This window comes from Genypterus blacodes, unplaced genomic scaffold (assembly GCF_046128005.1).
Source record: "Genypterus blacodes isolate CSIRO-AG114 ecotype Tasmania unplaced genomic scaffold, CSIRO-AGI_Gbla_v1 ptg000073l_1, whole genome shotgun sequence".
NCBI lineage: Eukaryota > Metazoa > Chordata > Actinopteri > Ophidiiformes > Ophidiidae > Genypterus > Genypterus blacodes.
In genome coordinates, this window is record NW_027466883.1 from 1,512,501 (window position 1) to 1,528,355 (window position 15,855).

General features: G+C 46.5%; 1 protein-coding gene across 1 annotated transcript in view; it reads left to right on the plus strand.

The window, feature by feature from the left end:
• frmd6 (FERM domain containing 6) overlaps positions 1-13,156 on the plus strand; it is a 20,144-nt gene extending 6,988 nt beyond the window's left edge. The window contains exons 2-14 of the mRNA XM_076157507.1: positions 2,025-2,335; positions 2,470-2,560; positions 4,141-4,220; positions 4,568-4,644; positions 4,842-5,028; positions 5,831-5,986; positions 6,145-6,210; positions 6,368-6,436; positions 9,052-9,226; positions 9,318-9,626; positions 9,776-9,907; positions 10,041-10,132; positions 10,371-13,156. Coding sequence (XP_076013622.1) covers positions 2,237-2,335; positions 2,470-2,560; positions 4,141-4,220; positions 4,568-4,644; positions 4,842-5,028; positions 5,831-5,986; positions 6,145-6,210; positions 6,368-6,436; positions 9,052-9,226; positions 9,318-9,626; positions 9,776-9,907; positions 10,041-10,132; positions 10,371-10,661 — 1,824 coding nt within the window. The 5' untranslated portion in view covers positions 2,025-2,236 and the 3' untranslated portion in view covers positions 10,662-13,156. The remainder of the gene's footprint in view (positions 1-2,024; positions 2,336-2,469; positions 2,561-4,140; positions 4,221-4,567; positions 4,645-4,841; positions 5,029-5,830; positions 5,987-6,144; positions 6,211-6,367; positions 6,437-9,051; positions 9,227-9,317; positions 9,627-9,775; positions 9,908-10,040; positions 10,133-10,370) is intronic.
• Positions 13,157-15,855: the final 2,699 nt, after the last annotated feature.

Below are 15,855 nucleotides of genomic sequence, written 5' to 3' on the forward strand. Positions count from 1 at the left end.
GTAGTTAGGAATCAGATTTCTTTTGAAAGCGCAACACGAGACAACTTCAATGGTCTGCCTCAAGGGCTATTAACTCTTCAACACGGAGACGCAGCAACGGACCTTCTACATATGTTTTAAACCCAAACCGAGCCGGGGCAAACAGTTAGGAAGACGACTAATATTAGGTGTTATTTTCAAATAGTGTGCGTCCCTCTCCTGACTTATTGGACTCAGCTCTACAGAGAAGGAGGAGGGTGAAACACAGAAGTGATCCAATTAGATGGAATTCACTTCTAATTAACCCTAGTGAGTCCTAACGCGCCTCAGCTGTTCTGTGGCTGCACCTGACATATGGTGGTGTGTGTGTTAGTGTGTGTGTGTGTGTGTGTGTGTGTGTGTGTGTGTGTGTGTGTGTGTGTGTGTGTGTGTGTGTGTGTGTGTGTGTGAGAGCAAGTGTAATAAAGCAGATATGTATTTAGTCAAGGTCAGCAGCAGTGCCGGTAGCGGTCCAGGTCGTGGCTCATCAGTAGACTTTGCTGAGTGCGTAGTTGCCCGCCACAGTGCACATCCAATGACCAGCTTTAATGAGAACTGATGCTGTGTGTCAACAATATGTGGATTTATGTGGATTCCGGTCATGTATGTTGACGGCAGGCATATTGAATAATGCAGACGTGTGAATTTCTGCAGCACAGGTCAGATCCTACAGTACTCTCCATTGTTTATCACGTTGGTCCAGCCTGATTTAAAGGCCCAGTGAGTCATTTCAGTTCCCTTCCAAATCCTGAAGGAGTCGTTACCTTGCTGCGGGTTTTTGTTGACAATTGACTGTTACTCTATGTTCATTTCATGGGCTTTTTGAAAGGACTGATTATTTCTGACTTTACTAACCATAACCCAAAAGCAAATGTTTTGAAATAGGGATCATAAATGAAAACGAGAACATGGTAATCTGTGGAATACGTTCGAATGTGTCTGAATCACAATTTTCAAGCCTCTAAAGCTCAAAACATATTGCGAATGTAAAGACATTGCAGTGAAAGCAGACGTTTCAGGTACGCTGTGGAGTCTCAAATACCTCACCATATGTAAGTGTATGTGGTGAATACATGTAAATAGTCATCTATTTGAATAGTAATTGTTATTTAATGTGGAATGTGGTCCTAGATCTTATCTGTCCTGTGTGTTTTTAATGACAACAAGGCTTAAAGGAGAGACACCTTCAACAGGAGGAAGTGATAATCAGGATTGATTGTTCTTTAACATTCTTTTGTCTGGTGTGAGACTTTTGGCACCTTGTGATGGTGTCATACATCCTGAGGCACAGCTCATGCTGTGAGGTGCTCACTGCTCTTAGTAGCAGCTGTTAAAGGTATAGGTGTGTGTGTCTCTCACTGTGTGTTTATAGGCAACAGAGCACAAGGGAATATTAGCATTGTAAAATTGAAGGAGTAGTGCGAACACAAACTGCTTCCTGCTCAGGTGCAGGACAAGGGCAAAACAAACTAAATATGCACCGTTAAAGACCCAATATGTGGTATATTATAGTTTCAAGACTGAGAAGGAGAAGATTTGGGAAAGAAAAGGCATAGAAGACATTCACAAAAGTGATGCCAGGAGGAAACTAGCAGGGAACTATTTGGCTTACAGACCCCTACAAAAACCCTGTAACAGCTGCTCAAGTCAAGCATGGTGACACATTGCTTTTTGCAGCAGTGTGGTTTTCCAGAATGGCAAAAGTTATAGTTCAGAACAAATGTAGTTGTGCTACATGTGAGCGAGCGATAAGGGCAAATTGAATTTGAGTGTGACTGCCTCAGTCTGTCTGTCCTTCATGCCTCCAGACAGATGTTCACATGTTCCCTGGGACTCACTGACATTCCCCTGCCATGATGTCACATATTCACAGACTCTAGAGCAACATCAACAGGACCGCTTCCCTCTGTTTCAGTCTCTTTGCCCTTCCCTTTTCGTTATTCTTTCTGCTCGGAGAAACACGGCACTGACATGAAACCCTTTGTTCTTCTGATGTGTCCTCACAGTGGCTGACTGCAGTTGGGGTCCCCATGCTCTGCCTCGTGAGGTCTGGTTGGCTTGCTAAGCCCATAGGTGCTGGTGTGTCTGTAGAGGGCTGCAGCTGAAGCAGGGGTACGGCTTCCAGTGGTGGTGGTGCCGGTGCCTGCGGTGGAGGAGGTGGGTCGATCCAGGGCCCAGTAGCAGGCGGAGGGGCCTGACCTGTCCCAGCCACACGAAGATGAACAAACTGAACTTCCACAACAACAAAACCATGCAGGATCGCCGCTGTGTTTGTGTCTTTCTGCCCAATGACGACACACTCAATGTCATAGTCAATGTGAGTACACATATCAAGGATTAAATTAAATGACACCCCCAAAACGTTGCAAATGTAATTATTTCTGTAATTACTCATGCAAATGCATTGAGACGAACATGTCGTCAATCCTAATCTCCTCATCTCTTCCTCAGGTGAAGACCTTGTGCCAGGAATTGTTGGTCCAGGTGTGTGACCTCCTGAGGCTGAAGGACTGTCACCTGTTTGGACTCAGTGTCATTCAGAGTAAGACTTCTCATCCTCTCAGAATCAGGCTTTTAGAATGAGAATGTAGTCATTATTTGTTATTCCTATTCATCTACTTGTGCACAGTTCACCCTGTCTTCAGCCTAACGTAATAGCAACAGAAGTTAAAAGTTACAGAATACCGACTATTCACTTGTCAGGATGAAGGAAACTTCAGCAGAAGCTCAAAAAAGAACAAAGAAGCACCAGTACTCTATAAAAACACTAGTTATTCCGCCAGACCAATAACTGGGCTGAGAATCATGAATGGGCCCTAAATGTAGCATCTCTCACCTATCTGCCATGGCGGCCTCCCAGGAATTCAGGCCTCCTTTGCCTGACTGAGTCCCTTTGTGCAGTCGAGTTGTTTTACGAGGCGCTGCGAGAGTCATACGTTACGGGATGAGTCACCGCCGTCTGTCCCACGGCGGGAGCAGGCAGCGGGTGACAATCCGGGGCAACTGCAAACGGGAGAGGCAGTGTTTTCAGGCAGCTGGCCTCCAGATGAGCCAATGACAGCCCAGCAGGTCAGTTGAGCAGGAGCCAAAGCGTCTGATTGTGGGACATTCCTGAACTGCTTGTCTCAACAGCGTGAAATCCCCTAGGCAAACAGGGGGGCCACCCACTCCCTCAGTTTCACCCGCTCGCCCCTCTGACCAGTGCATCCACAGCTACGTCCACACACACGCCGCCGGACACTGCTTCAGATACGCCTCTGCCTGTTTATATGAGAATTTACACGGCACGGCATCTCATCACATTTGACATACTGTAATCCAGCATGTAGCTATGATTCAGAATAAGCTGTTTCATGTCTGTCACAAATCATTTCCCTGTCCGTGGAAATGGATCTAATATTCTGAAAACAGAAGACAGGCCGCAGAAATGAAGAGTTTCAGGCTCAGTTCAACCAAGTCAAAAATGATTTCCCCTCTTTTCCCCTCACGGTATCTAACCATGTAGATGCTTTTGGTTTTATTTGGCGAGGCTTTGAAACCTCCGCTGCTGAGACTCTTCTGCCACCACACCGATACAAGAAAGCTGACTCGCATTTGGTTTGTGGCGCTTGAAGCGTCCAAAAATTACATCTGAAATAGTCGGCAATGGAGGTTTTCCAGAGTCAAAGTCCCGGTGATTCTGACACACTACAGGCCTTCATTCAGAACTATTTCCTCATGATGGATTACCACAATGTTCGTCATTACAGTTTTCCAAATTTGATAAAAAACAATATGCATTGACGCATTAGGAAGGAGGCTCTGCTCTTCCTCTGCGTTTGCTTTCATCCTTTTTGATTATGCAGAGAGGCGTCAGATCAGTAGGCCTCAGCTTATGAAAGATTTCACTTTAAGACCAGATTAAGTCTTGACAGAGATGCTGAGAAAAGACGTAGTGCCAAAAGCTCTCAGAACAAAGCCTCATTCAGGAGGAACGCACACACACACACACACAGAGGAGACGTGGAGACAACACACAATCACATGCGGGAACAAATGCAGCTACATGTAAGCACACACACTGATGATGCAGCATGGTGTGTGTGTGTGTGTGTGCTAAACCTGTGCCTCTCCTCCCATCAGACAATGAGCATATCTACATGGAGCTGGACCAGAAACTGTCTAAGTACTGCCCCAAAGAATGGAAGAGAGAAGCCAGCAAGGTCAGAAAGAATGTGCTGCAACTAACTGTCTAACTGCTGGATCTGTGACTTTCAGTGAGCAGTGGAGACGTCGCTCTATTTAAAGCTACATCAGACAAGATCATTCTATAAATGCACCCCTGGGTCTCAGCCCAATAACATTCAGTGTCATGTTGCCATAAGCAACAGAGAATTGAAGTTAGTATTACTTTCCTGTGCCAAGTTGGCTAGTTTACCTTACAACATACTAATGAAGGCAAACATGTAGCATGAATTAAAAGCTTATCCCTTCCATCATCCATCTCTAGACATTAAGTCTGTCTATATTCTGCCTGGAGAATAACACAAGCTTCTCTTATCTTTTCTAGGGCATCGACCAGTTTGGGCCTCCAATGATCATCCACTTCAGGGCTCAGTATTATGTTGAGAATGGGAGATTAATAAGGTAAGTACAGCCCACACACACACACACACACACCAGTGTTGTTACAAGTAATGGTGAAACACTTAATCAGTGAAACGATTAGTAGATCAACAGAAAAGCGGTTAATGATCGTTACAATTCCATTACAAACTTCAAATAGAAAGTAAGTGATCACTCCGCTTCTGACGCCCCGGAATTTTGTGTTCTGTGACCTGCAGTGACCGCTCAGCCAGGTATTACTATTACTGGCACCTGAGGAAACAGGTGCTGCTCTCCCAGTGCATCCAGAGGGAGGAGGCCTACTTCCTCCTGGCAGCCTTCGCCCTGCAGGCCGACCTTGGAAACTTCAAACGCAACAAGCACTTTGGGAAATACTTTGAACCTGAAGCCTACTTCCCCCCATGGGTGAGTGTGTGTAACATTTAAAGAAGAGCAGGACTTATGAGGGCTTGAACTTAAGTTGCATACATGGCATTTGCAGTCAAATTGCAAAGTTTTAAAGGGCATGTAGGTAAATGAATGTATGGGAAACAGTGTCTACTGTCTGAATGAATCAGCATAGCTAAACTGAGCCGCAGACTGTGGAGTTAGGTCGTCACTGCTGCATCATTCTGCTGGTCTACATTCTATTGTTGGGTCTGTATCCACCAATTCATCACATCAATTAAACCAAACACTTCTGTGTTATGATCCAAACTGGGACACACAAAGTCTATTCTTGTCACTGGAAGTGGCACACACACACACACACTCGGCTTTTTTATCTGGAGAAATGCTCTGACGTGGTAGTCCGGGCAACACCGTCTCCCCCTCACCAACCCTCCGGCACCGCCACCTCTCTGGCCGCGACGGCCGCACCCGTCTGATTGCCGTCCACTTCCTGCGTTTAGCCTCCCGCCTTCCTTATCGCCGCTCGAACCGGCGGTGGCAGGAAATTGTTTGATGATGAGCGGCTTGCACCCCCTCTAGAGTAAATCTCCCACAGATTTAGGCACTTAGAAAGCTTACCGTCAAAGTCTCTCCAAAGCCACACGCAAAGCTTGGCAAGTGCGTTCCCGGTTCCTCCCGCTCAGATCTGGCTCTACCCAGACTCTACCCAGACTCAGACACCTGTTTGCCCCGCGGCGACGGCACTTCATCTGCCAGCTTTTCACATTTCCCCCCCTCTCCCCCCCTCTCCCTCCCCCTCCCTCCCTCTCCCTCCCAGGTCATTTCCAAGCGGGGCCGTGAATACATCCTGAGGCACATCCCCAACATGCACAAAGACCAGTTTGCCCTCACCGCTTCGGAGGCTCACCTCAAGTACATAAAGGAGTGTGCTCAGCTTGATGATGTCACTGTTCACTACTACAGACTCTACAAGGTGAGAGGGGACACCTAACTCTGGCACTAATGGATTTAAATTAGTGCAATCGGTTTTGACCATGAAGATTAAATCACTGTATCTGTGGGTATTAAGATGAACCTATGACATGTTGTACTTCATTAGATTCTGCTTGACTTCATCTACTCTTCTAACAGGACAAGAAGGAGGTGGAGGCGTCTCTCTCTCTGGGGCTGACTCTGCGTGGTATCCAAATATTCCAGGTACAGTTTGGCACATTTGAGGCCTTCATTTCTCTTTACTGTGCTGTGTTTGTGTCTGTTAAATGTATTTCTCTCAGCTGGAGCATCACATCTACTGATCACTAATGTGTGTGTGTGTGTGTGTGTGTGTGTGTGTGTGTGCGCTTCTCTGTTGCAGAACGTGGGATCCGTGAGGCAACTCTTATACGATTTCCCCTGGACCAACGTAGGCAAACTGGTATTTGTGGTGAGTCAAACTAACATCCCTCTGCACCTTTTATTTTGACACACAGGAAGCCCAGAGAAGCTTCCCCCCCCCCCCAATTTCTAGCGTCTTACGCGTCTTGTTTTTCGACTCATTCCAGTAATGACGAAATCGAAGCACGCCCTGGCTTATGGCCGTGTTTGTGAAAGCCTCGCTCCAGCGCAGGGTCGTGGAAATTTTTACGCGCGGCTTCTTTTCTCCACACTGCTGTTTTATCTTAGCCCTGCAAGTCCTCTGGAACTAATCAGGGATTTAGAAAGACTTTCCTTGCGCGCGCGCACACACACACACACACACATACACACACACACACATTGCACACTGTAAACATGTTTAAGTGCAATCAGTGTCAGTAATTTCATACGATCAACATGCCTTTTCGTTTATCCGCTGTATCAGTTATCGCCGGTGTTCCCTGTGCCCTTTAAAGGAAATGGTGTTAAATCTCCTCGTCTCTGCTCTGAGTCAGCCCGCCCGTTAAGCTGAGCACAGCAGCCACTTAATTTGCTTCTATAGGGTTCCTGTTATCGCAGGGAGGCAGGGGAGCTTACTATAGATCTGTTTGGCTTGACAGCTTCACGTTTTCTGCCAGTTAGCCGTCACTCATGTTCCACGGAGGAGGTTACTACCACTTATCACCGCCGTGGCACAAAACAGAACTCCCGTAACTCTCATTTTGTCAATTTCCTTTCTCTTTTTGGCCACGGCGGAGAGCTGCCGAGAAACTGGCTTCGTTGTCTCAGCCTGTGCTGTTCCCAGAAAAGTGATTTGTGCTTTGAACTCTCGGAGGGCGGTGGAGAGTTTCATCCTTTTCTTATTTAGTAAAAATGACTGACGTCCCTGGCGCTCAACCGACGACAGCGGCGTCCCGTGTTCCCGGGTTGTGTTTGTCGCCGCGCCGTCAGCAGCCGCTGTGAGAGCCAAACAGCGTTGGCGTGGCAGCGGTTTGACTGTGGACGCGGAGGGGCCTCTCATGGTTCCGTCCCACCCTTCTCCCCGAATGACAGGCTTTCTCCCCAACCCCACCCGCACGCACGCAAGCTGACCGGCACCGCTACCACCACGGCTGCAGCTACGAGCGAATGAGCCGGAGCGAAGCAGGGGCGGAGGGACACGCGGGTCAATAAACACCAGATGTTGCGATGGTTTTTTGGGGGGATTTTTGGCCACGTGCTATTGGCCAGGATGACTGCTGCTCCTCTTTGGTGTGGAGGTTTAGAGCGGGGTGGAGTCCCTCTTAATATTACAGAAAGCCAGAGTTCATTCTTGCTGGATGCATTAAGAGGAAACAGAGTTGCGTTTGGCGTTCTGCTAAACACACAGCGTATCATTATGTCGGGATGCTCAGAGTTTGATCCAGACCATGTAAGCGGAAAGCTGAAACGAGTCCATCGCCCCTCGTGTGCTGCGGTGTTGGAGCTGAGCGGGACGTGCCAGTGTTCTGGCGGATGCCGGTCTTGTCGAGGGCTTGGCAGATCCCAAAAAAATGGCCCCTGGGTCATCTTTCGATGTGTGTGGCCCGCCGGGGAGGTCTTAGAGAACACGCAGACAAAAGTTCTCCAGCTGTCTCCGGCCTAGACGATAGACTGACCATGTGGGCCGCATGAAACAGGAACCTTTACTGAGGGGCGACTTTTCACTTTTAATAACCTGCAACTTGACACCACTCTGCTGCTGCTGCTGCTGCGTGTCACCACCAACAAGGCCGCTCACCAATAATCAATATCACCAAGGAGCAGAAGAGTGTTGGGTCGCACACGGCCAACAGGTCGGCTCATCCACGCTCTGCTGCTTCTTTCACCGGGTTAGCGAAACACTAATACTCCTCTTGAGGGACGGGAGAGAAATTCTTCACGTTTCCACCCAGATTTTCCTATCCTGCGGATTTGAACGGGCAGTTTTCCAGTCAGGGATATAACAGCCCCGAGAAAAAAAAGACTCTTTCACATGAAAACCACCGCTAAAGAACTGGCACTAACTTACTAACTCATTTCCTTACACTGTAAAGCTGAACACCTATCACGTGCGGCTTCATCTATGCCTACTGGAATTCATTTGGTTTCTTTATAAGAGTCTGGATAAATAAAGGAAAAGCTCAGTCTGGTGGTCAGAAATGTGCAGCCCCTTGCGTTTTCACAGGGCTTTAAACCCAACCGGTTGCCTTTGAAAGTCCAAACCGTTGCAGAAATGTTTATAGGACTGTATTGGAAACAACTGGGCCGACACTTAAGACAGCTGTTATTGGGTCCAGCTCCTGCCAAGAACTGGGGGGAGAAAGCACAAGCCCACCATTTTAGTTTTTCCGCGCATTTGGCCGACATGTCCTCTCTTTGGAAGATCATCAAAAATGCTCCGAAATGGTCTGTTCTGCTCTCTGTCTGAAGGAATGAAGAGCAGATATATGAACTGGTCCTTACGTTGTATTTGGCAGCGATAGCTTTCCAGCAGAAACTTGGACTCCTCCTCTGCTCTTTGCCTGCAGGCTTAATCAAGATCATACATTCAACATTCCTCCTTTCCTCCGCAGGTTTATATTGTTACCTCTTGTAAATGAGCGAGACCCGACTTCAACACCTTTTCTCCTCACGCTCTCCCAGGGGAAGAAGTTCGAGATCCTCCCCGACGGCCTCCCCTCGGCCCGTAAGCTGATCTACTACACAGGCTGCCCCATCCGCTCTCGCCACCTCCTGCAGCTGCTCAGCAACAGCCACCGGCTCTACATGAACCTGCAGCCCGTCCTCAAACAAGTCCGCAGGCTGGAAGAAAACGAAGGTATTTTAAGTTATCACTGTGGTTTTGTTTTTGAACGCTGTTAGGTTTATTTCAGCACGCGTTCCAATGAATCCCTTTTGTCTCCTCGCAGAGAAGAAGCAGTACAGAGAATCGTACATCAGCGACGCTCTGGAACTGGACATGGATCATCTGGACAAGCGTTCCCGGGCCAGCGGCAGCAGCGCGGGCAGCGTGTCTCATCACAAGCGCCTGTCCCGCCACTCCACCACCAGCCACGGAAGCTCCCATACTTCGGGCATAGAGACGGACAGCTTCAGGGCTCCGGGCCAGGCCCCCCACAGGCCGCTCCGTACCTGCAGCTCGTCCACAACCAGCCACGGCAGCTCGCACACATCCGGCATCGAGAGCAGCGGCAAGGAGCGCATATTAGACGACGACGGTAAGACGGCGACACGTGTGATCGGTGGAGCGTACGGCGTGTTCTTTCCAAACTGTGACACATGTGCATGATGAATGTGCGGAGTTGCTATGCCAGAGAATTGTATGAAAGTTGCAATAATTCCGAAACAACCGTGTGTGCTGCTGCAGAGATTGAGATGCTGGTGGACGACCCCAAGGACTATGAGGAGCTGCATGAAATGGTTCTGGACCAGGACCTGTGTATCCACATCACAGAGGACATGCTGACTATGTCCCCTGACCAAACCAACGGATACTCAGGTACAGATGCGTCAACTTAATGTTAACGGGTTAAAGGCATTGGAGATGTAGATGGAACAAATGTGTGTAAGCGGAGGAAAGGTGGATGAGTTGTTTCATTTATAGAAGTTGTTTCTCGGCCTGTTTTCTTCAGGGCTTATTGTGAAAGACGTCAGCTCCTCCACCTCCAGCTCCTCTGAGACCGTCGTGAAGATGAGAGGGCAGAGCATCGAGTCTCTTCCACAGGTAATTCAAATCCTCCGGCCCGGCAAAACTCAGCTTTTAACACTGTTCTAACAAACAGTCAAAGGCAAAATGTCAAAGCTGCAAGTTTGAAGTCCAAGGCGATCTCCAGCTGAGCACAAACTGACTGCTGGACAGCGTTCAGGATCCCAGATTGATGATAAATAAGCATAAGATTTTCCAAAGGTTTCAACTTTCTTATTTTTGTCCTGATGTTTGATTTGTGGCTCTGCGCACACAGACGTCCGTATGCAGAAAACCACAGTCGTCGACGGACCGACATAGCCAGTCGCTGGACGATATCCGGCTGTACCAGAAGGACTGTCTGCAGTGGGCGGAGCTCTGCCAGGACACCGCCCACAGCTACACGTTTGGCTGCGCGCAGGAGCTGAGCGACGGCTGCGGCTACCAGGGCCTGGCCGAGCAATGCGCCGGCATGCGGGGGGAGCAGCATCCCTTCCCCATCAAGAGAACAAACAAGTACTTCTCCTTGGATCTGACCACCGACGAGGTCCCCGAGTTTGTGGTGTGATGGACGGCGAGCTCTGGGCGACCTGCTGCTCCTCTTCCCCCCCCCGCCCCTCGGCCCTCTGGGAGCTCGGCAGGAGAGGAGCCGACACATGGCGGCATCCGCTCTTGCCGACGAGTAAATTGGCATCAAGTTGTCCCTCACTCGGCTGCACCCTTACTTTGAGAAGTATAACACTTAATAAAGTCCCAGAGCCTACGGAGGAATCTGGCCGAAATGGGAAATTGCAAGACTGAACGCTGGGTTCAAGAGAAACCTGCATCGTTCCAAACCCACGCTGCTCTGTTGCAACGCTCTCTTTGGGAAGTGGGAGTGTGAAAGGGAGCCAAAGGGATCGTGTGGTGTTATTAACAATAAAAGCCATTTTTACACAAACAAAGCCACATGTTCACAAAGTTAAGAGGGGCTGCATGAGACTCACACACACACACGCAGATGAAGAGCAGCAGAGGTTTGCTGGGGAAGAAACTCGTCTCCCACGCCAAGGACAAAACTGTATGAGCTACGAACCAAAGATAAACTAATGATGAACCTCCCGTACCCGCCGTGTCCTCACAGTGGATGTGACAGCCACGACATGAGACCACGGGGAAAACATTCAAGCTGAGGCTGGGAGGCTGTGAAACTGTCGATCAGTCAAATGAACGCTCAGTTCATCCGCCATGTCTCTGGCTGTCCTTTTTCAGGCAACATGACCAGGAAGTGCAGTGTGCCAACATTTACCCTGACACAGACTGGACACACACACACAGACATACAAGGTGCCTTCATCACACTATGCAGGTGTCAAACTCACCCTCGCCTCGACAATCACCCCCCCCCTCCCCCACCTTAGCCACAGGGATGATTTTAAAGATCCAAGCCATCAGAACTTTGAGCTCAAGGCTCATTTGGTTCGAATCATTGAAACTCCTTCAGGACAGACGGCGTTTGTTTTTCAGCATCTCAAATATCAAACGGTCCCAACGCGAATTTCAAACTCTTCCGTGTCCTGTGAAATCCGACACAGCAGAGCTTCCAGGAAGGAATGAGGCCCAGTAAGTTCCTGCATGTCCCTTCTTGTGCCGTCAAATATCTTCCCCTGTAAACTGGGATACAAAATGGAGCCTGGCTGGCTGTCGGCTTGAACAAACTCTTGGATGCACGTGTATTTCATTTGTTCCGTCTTCTGTTTTGTTGCGTCTATCATTTAAACTGGAATTTGTTACATTTTTTTTTTTACATGCTTTTAGTTTTCCTCCCGTCACCTGGCCTGGTGGAAATGTTGTGTTTTTGTACGGAGTGTGCTCACGTGTTTATGTTGAAAAGTGACTCTGTGTGTGACTGATGTCGTTCAGTATTTACAAGCAATGTACGTGTCAGTATTATGGACGTGTGATGTCATACTCACACCTTTTATATTGGGGTTCTTTGTACCGAACAAGAAAGACTGTTTGTTTTTATTTTTTTTATTATTTTATCTCACAAAAAAGTTGCGAGAGAACTCAGTGACGAGTGTTTTCACTCATAAATCAAACTTTAATACGTCACAGAAGGCGTGGATGAGAACACGTCTGTTGCAGGTTAAAACAGATTGTGATGGGATTCATAATCGTTAGGTCCTTACTCAGAAATCACACAATAACTCCGACTGAATTGTGCCACATAGCATCACTTTTGTAAAGATACAACACAAGCATTTTTTTTTATCTCTGCTGTTGTGTTTCCTGTGTGACACCGCAGACGTACTTTACTTTACTTTACACTACAGACTACTGTAAACGACGTAGTGCGAAATTAGTTTAAATAGGCAACGATTTGATTCTGCATTATGGGATGATAAATGTGGGATCTTATAGTTCTCAGCCTAAACGTCGTGCTTTTGATGGATCGTTCCGTCGCCCTGAACTCAGACCCTCTCACACTCTTCACATAGCTTTGATCTGCAGGGACTGTTACAATTCTTACAAACTTTTTGGGATAGTTGACCCCGCCCACAGAATTTAACCCTCTGTGGTATGAAGTCATTTTTGCAAATTTCTTTTCAACTTAAAAGCATGCACTGTAAATATTGGCCTGGTGCAAAATTTGAAATTAAGTAATAAAAAAGTCAGGAGTTATTGATGTTAAGTTTTGGATTTTCTTATTGAATTTAGAAAAAGTCAAACATGTTGGACCTATAAACAACATACCTGATAAAGGATTTGCTTGACGGTGAAACTTTTCAGACAAATAAACAAAAATTTGAATGGAAAAATGCAAAAATGACTTTTAATATTTACTCCAGTGTTAAAAGCATCATTCATAGAGAGTTCTGTACCGATGTGACGATAAAACAAAATGACCCAGCTGAGGTCTTGCTGCTCTTTTAAATGTGTGTGAGTCGACCTGTGTGATTCCAAGGTCGGTCTCTTTGCAGCCCTGATACACACACACACACTTTCTGTCTTACGGCCATTTGTGTTTGTCTTTCGTGTGATTATAGGTCAACGTCACAAAACCCATTACAGGCTTTTCAAGCTTTTCGAAAAAATACACGTTTGACATTTATGAGTTTGATACTGTTATTAAAACTACAATTCTATATTTCTTACAGGTTGCTTCTCTCGCTGTTTTAAACCTCTAATTATTTCTACACATTAACAAGATATTTTCTAAAAAAAAGTCATATTTTGATGGACAATGATGTTTCTTCTATATTCAAGCTGCATGTGTAAAGAGAAATGGCCATACAACCATAAACCAAATCCTTAAGTTGTCATGATTTTGTTCCAATTTCCTTTTCTGACTTTTAATATATGTTCATACTTACACTGTGTAAGAGTCTGTATGTGTCCTAATCCTTTCTGTGAAAGGATCTCCCTTCAGGAAAAAAATTGTTTTTGTTTTTTTTTCACCCTGTAGTAAAAAATATTTGTTATTATGAAGTTTGGTCCGTGCCTTTTGGTACTAATGCCCTCAATATTCAATAAAAAGGTACATTCATTTACCAAAGTGAGTCCTTTCGCAGGTGACTTTCAAGTGCCTATGTGTAATATTTTTATTTATTTATTATAGATTATGGTTACTTTGTGAAAAACACCTGAACAACCACTTTTGTTTAACACTAACCCGTGGTGTTAGTGTGTGTGTGTGTGTGTGTAATGATAATAATGATAACATAACAGATCAAACTTCCAGATAAAATAGTGCCCTCACCTAATAAAATGAAACAACTGTCACTATCAGGTCATTTTGTTGGAAACTTGCAGTCGCCGCTCCTGCAATATTAGGACGCAGCGCCCTCTTGTGGCTTCTAGGTTTTTGTTTGGCCAGATGGTGGCAGTGTTGTCTGAAAAGGCAAAGGTGTTCTCTGACTTCAAGCTTCAGCTTCGCTCCGCAAACTTGATGCATGAGCTCGAACAAGCAAATCAAAGTTTTAAGAGGACAATTAAGCCAAAAAAGGACTTGAATACATGTAGTTTGGTTTCATGCTACCTGCAGTGGAATCACTTTGTTTATTCTTATATTTAAATTTTGTGGAATTTTATTTCCCTTCATGTCTTCCCCCTTATGTCTGTAGCTGCATATCTTCTTTTTTTTCTGCAATTTGTTTTTATTGGAGCGGATATTGTACATGACATTGTGCATACAGGTGAAGGGAATTTTGGGCTGCATATCTTCACCACATGAGCACCACAGAGAGGCTGATCTTAGTCATAGTGATCTGACAGTAAAAATGGAGGCTTTCTTTAGCGAGCTCTGCCCCTTCCATTGACGTAGATAACGACCCCCACCGTCCCTCCCCCTCTCTCTCCAATTCTCTCTCTCTCTCCAATTCTCTCTCTCTCTCTCTCTCTCTCTCTCTCTCTCTCTCTCTCTCTCTCTCTCTCTCTCTCTCTCTCCTCCTTGGCTCTGTTTTCCCTCCAAGCTGCACAGCTGTACAGGAAATCAGTCATCCACCATCCACCACTGTTGCCATGGCAACGTAGAGGGGGAAATCCATTCTCTTTTTCCGTATCTCTCCTCCCCCAGTTCTCTCTCTCTCTCTCTCTCTCTCTCTCTCTCTCTTTCTCTCTCTCTCTGTCTTTGTTTAGTTTACATTCGCAGTGTGAGGGAAATGTGATTCACAGAACATGTGATGTTCAGACAGCACGATGAAGACATGATGAACAGGTTCATGTTGTTGTCAACGTGCATGTAAGGAACGCATATGTATGCATACTTCTGTAGATACAGTAACAGGATCTAAAACCTGCAAATCACTGGTGTGGGCCTTTAACCGTCTCATTTGAACTCTTCTTTTCCACTCATTGAGTTTCTTCCATATGCACCATCTATGAGTGTGAGTGCATGTGCGTGTGAGTGTGTATATGGTGTGTGTGGGCAATCATTCGAGGCGTTTGAACATGAAGCAGCGTATTAGGTGACAGTATCTCCAATAGCGGTGACCTCTGCATAATCCCATGGGGCATTGCTGCCGGACAGGCAGATGGTCACTAATCAGAATTGAAATTCTAGGCCCCTCCTCCTCTGCCATCAATCAAACTAATGCCACCCCTCACACACACTCACACACAGACACACACAGAACTGAAGCGTCCTCGGGCCGTTCAATAATCTTTAGGCCTTCATCCTCCTCTAGCTCATCACCCTCAAATCACTGCTGGTGTATAACGCACATCTGCACGCTTCATCTTTGAGGTGGATTAACATCAGGATGTAATAAATCAGCCTATTAACTAAAACAGCTAACAAGGTTCAGAGATGATCCCCACCGCTGATAATAGCATGGAGTAATCAGATTACAAATTCATCCCTGGATTTATCGCTGCCGTCACTGATGGAGGGAGGGGCCTCATTGTTACTGTCAACAACACTGGAGTACAGTACTGTGTGTACACAGGCTCTTGTACTATACTAGAGTATTCAGCTTCTACTTCTTTTAAAAGAGAAATGTGTTTTTTACACCATCACAATCTGACTGGCAACTGGAGAGTTGCAAGTTTGCCTCCAGGGCACTGCAGAGGTGCCCATGAGCAAGGCACCGAACCCCCATCTTAAATCTTAAATCTGACATCTGTAACATGTATCACATACTGTGCATGGTGCTTCAAATTAGGAGCATACTGTGTGCCAAAGTCCTCAACATTTAGTGCTCAGGTACTAATCAAAAGTACTTTATAATAGTACTTTTCATATGTGCTATGTGACGGCCCGTAGGTTTGTCCTGTGTGGG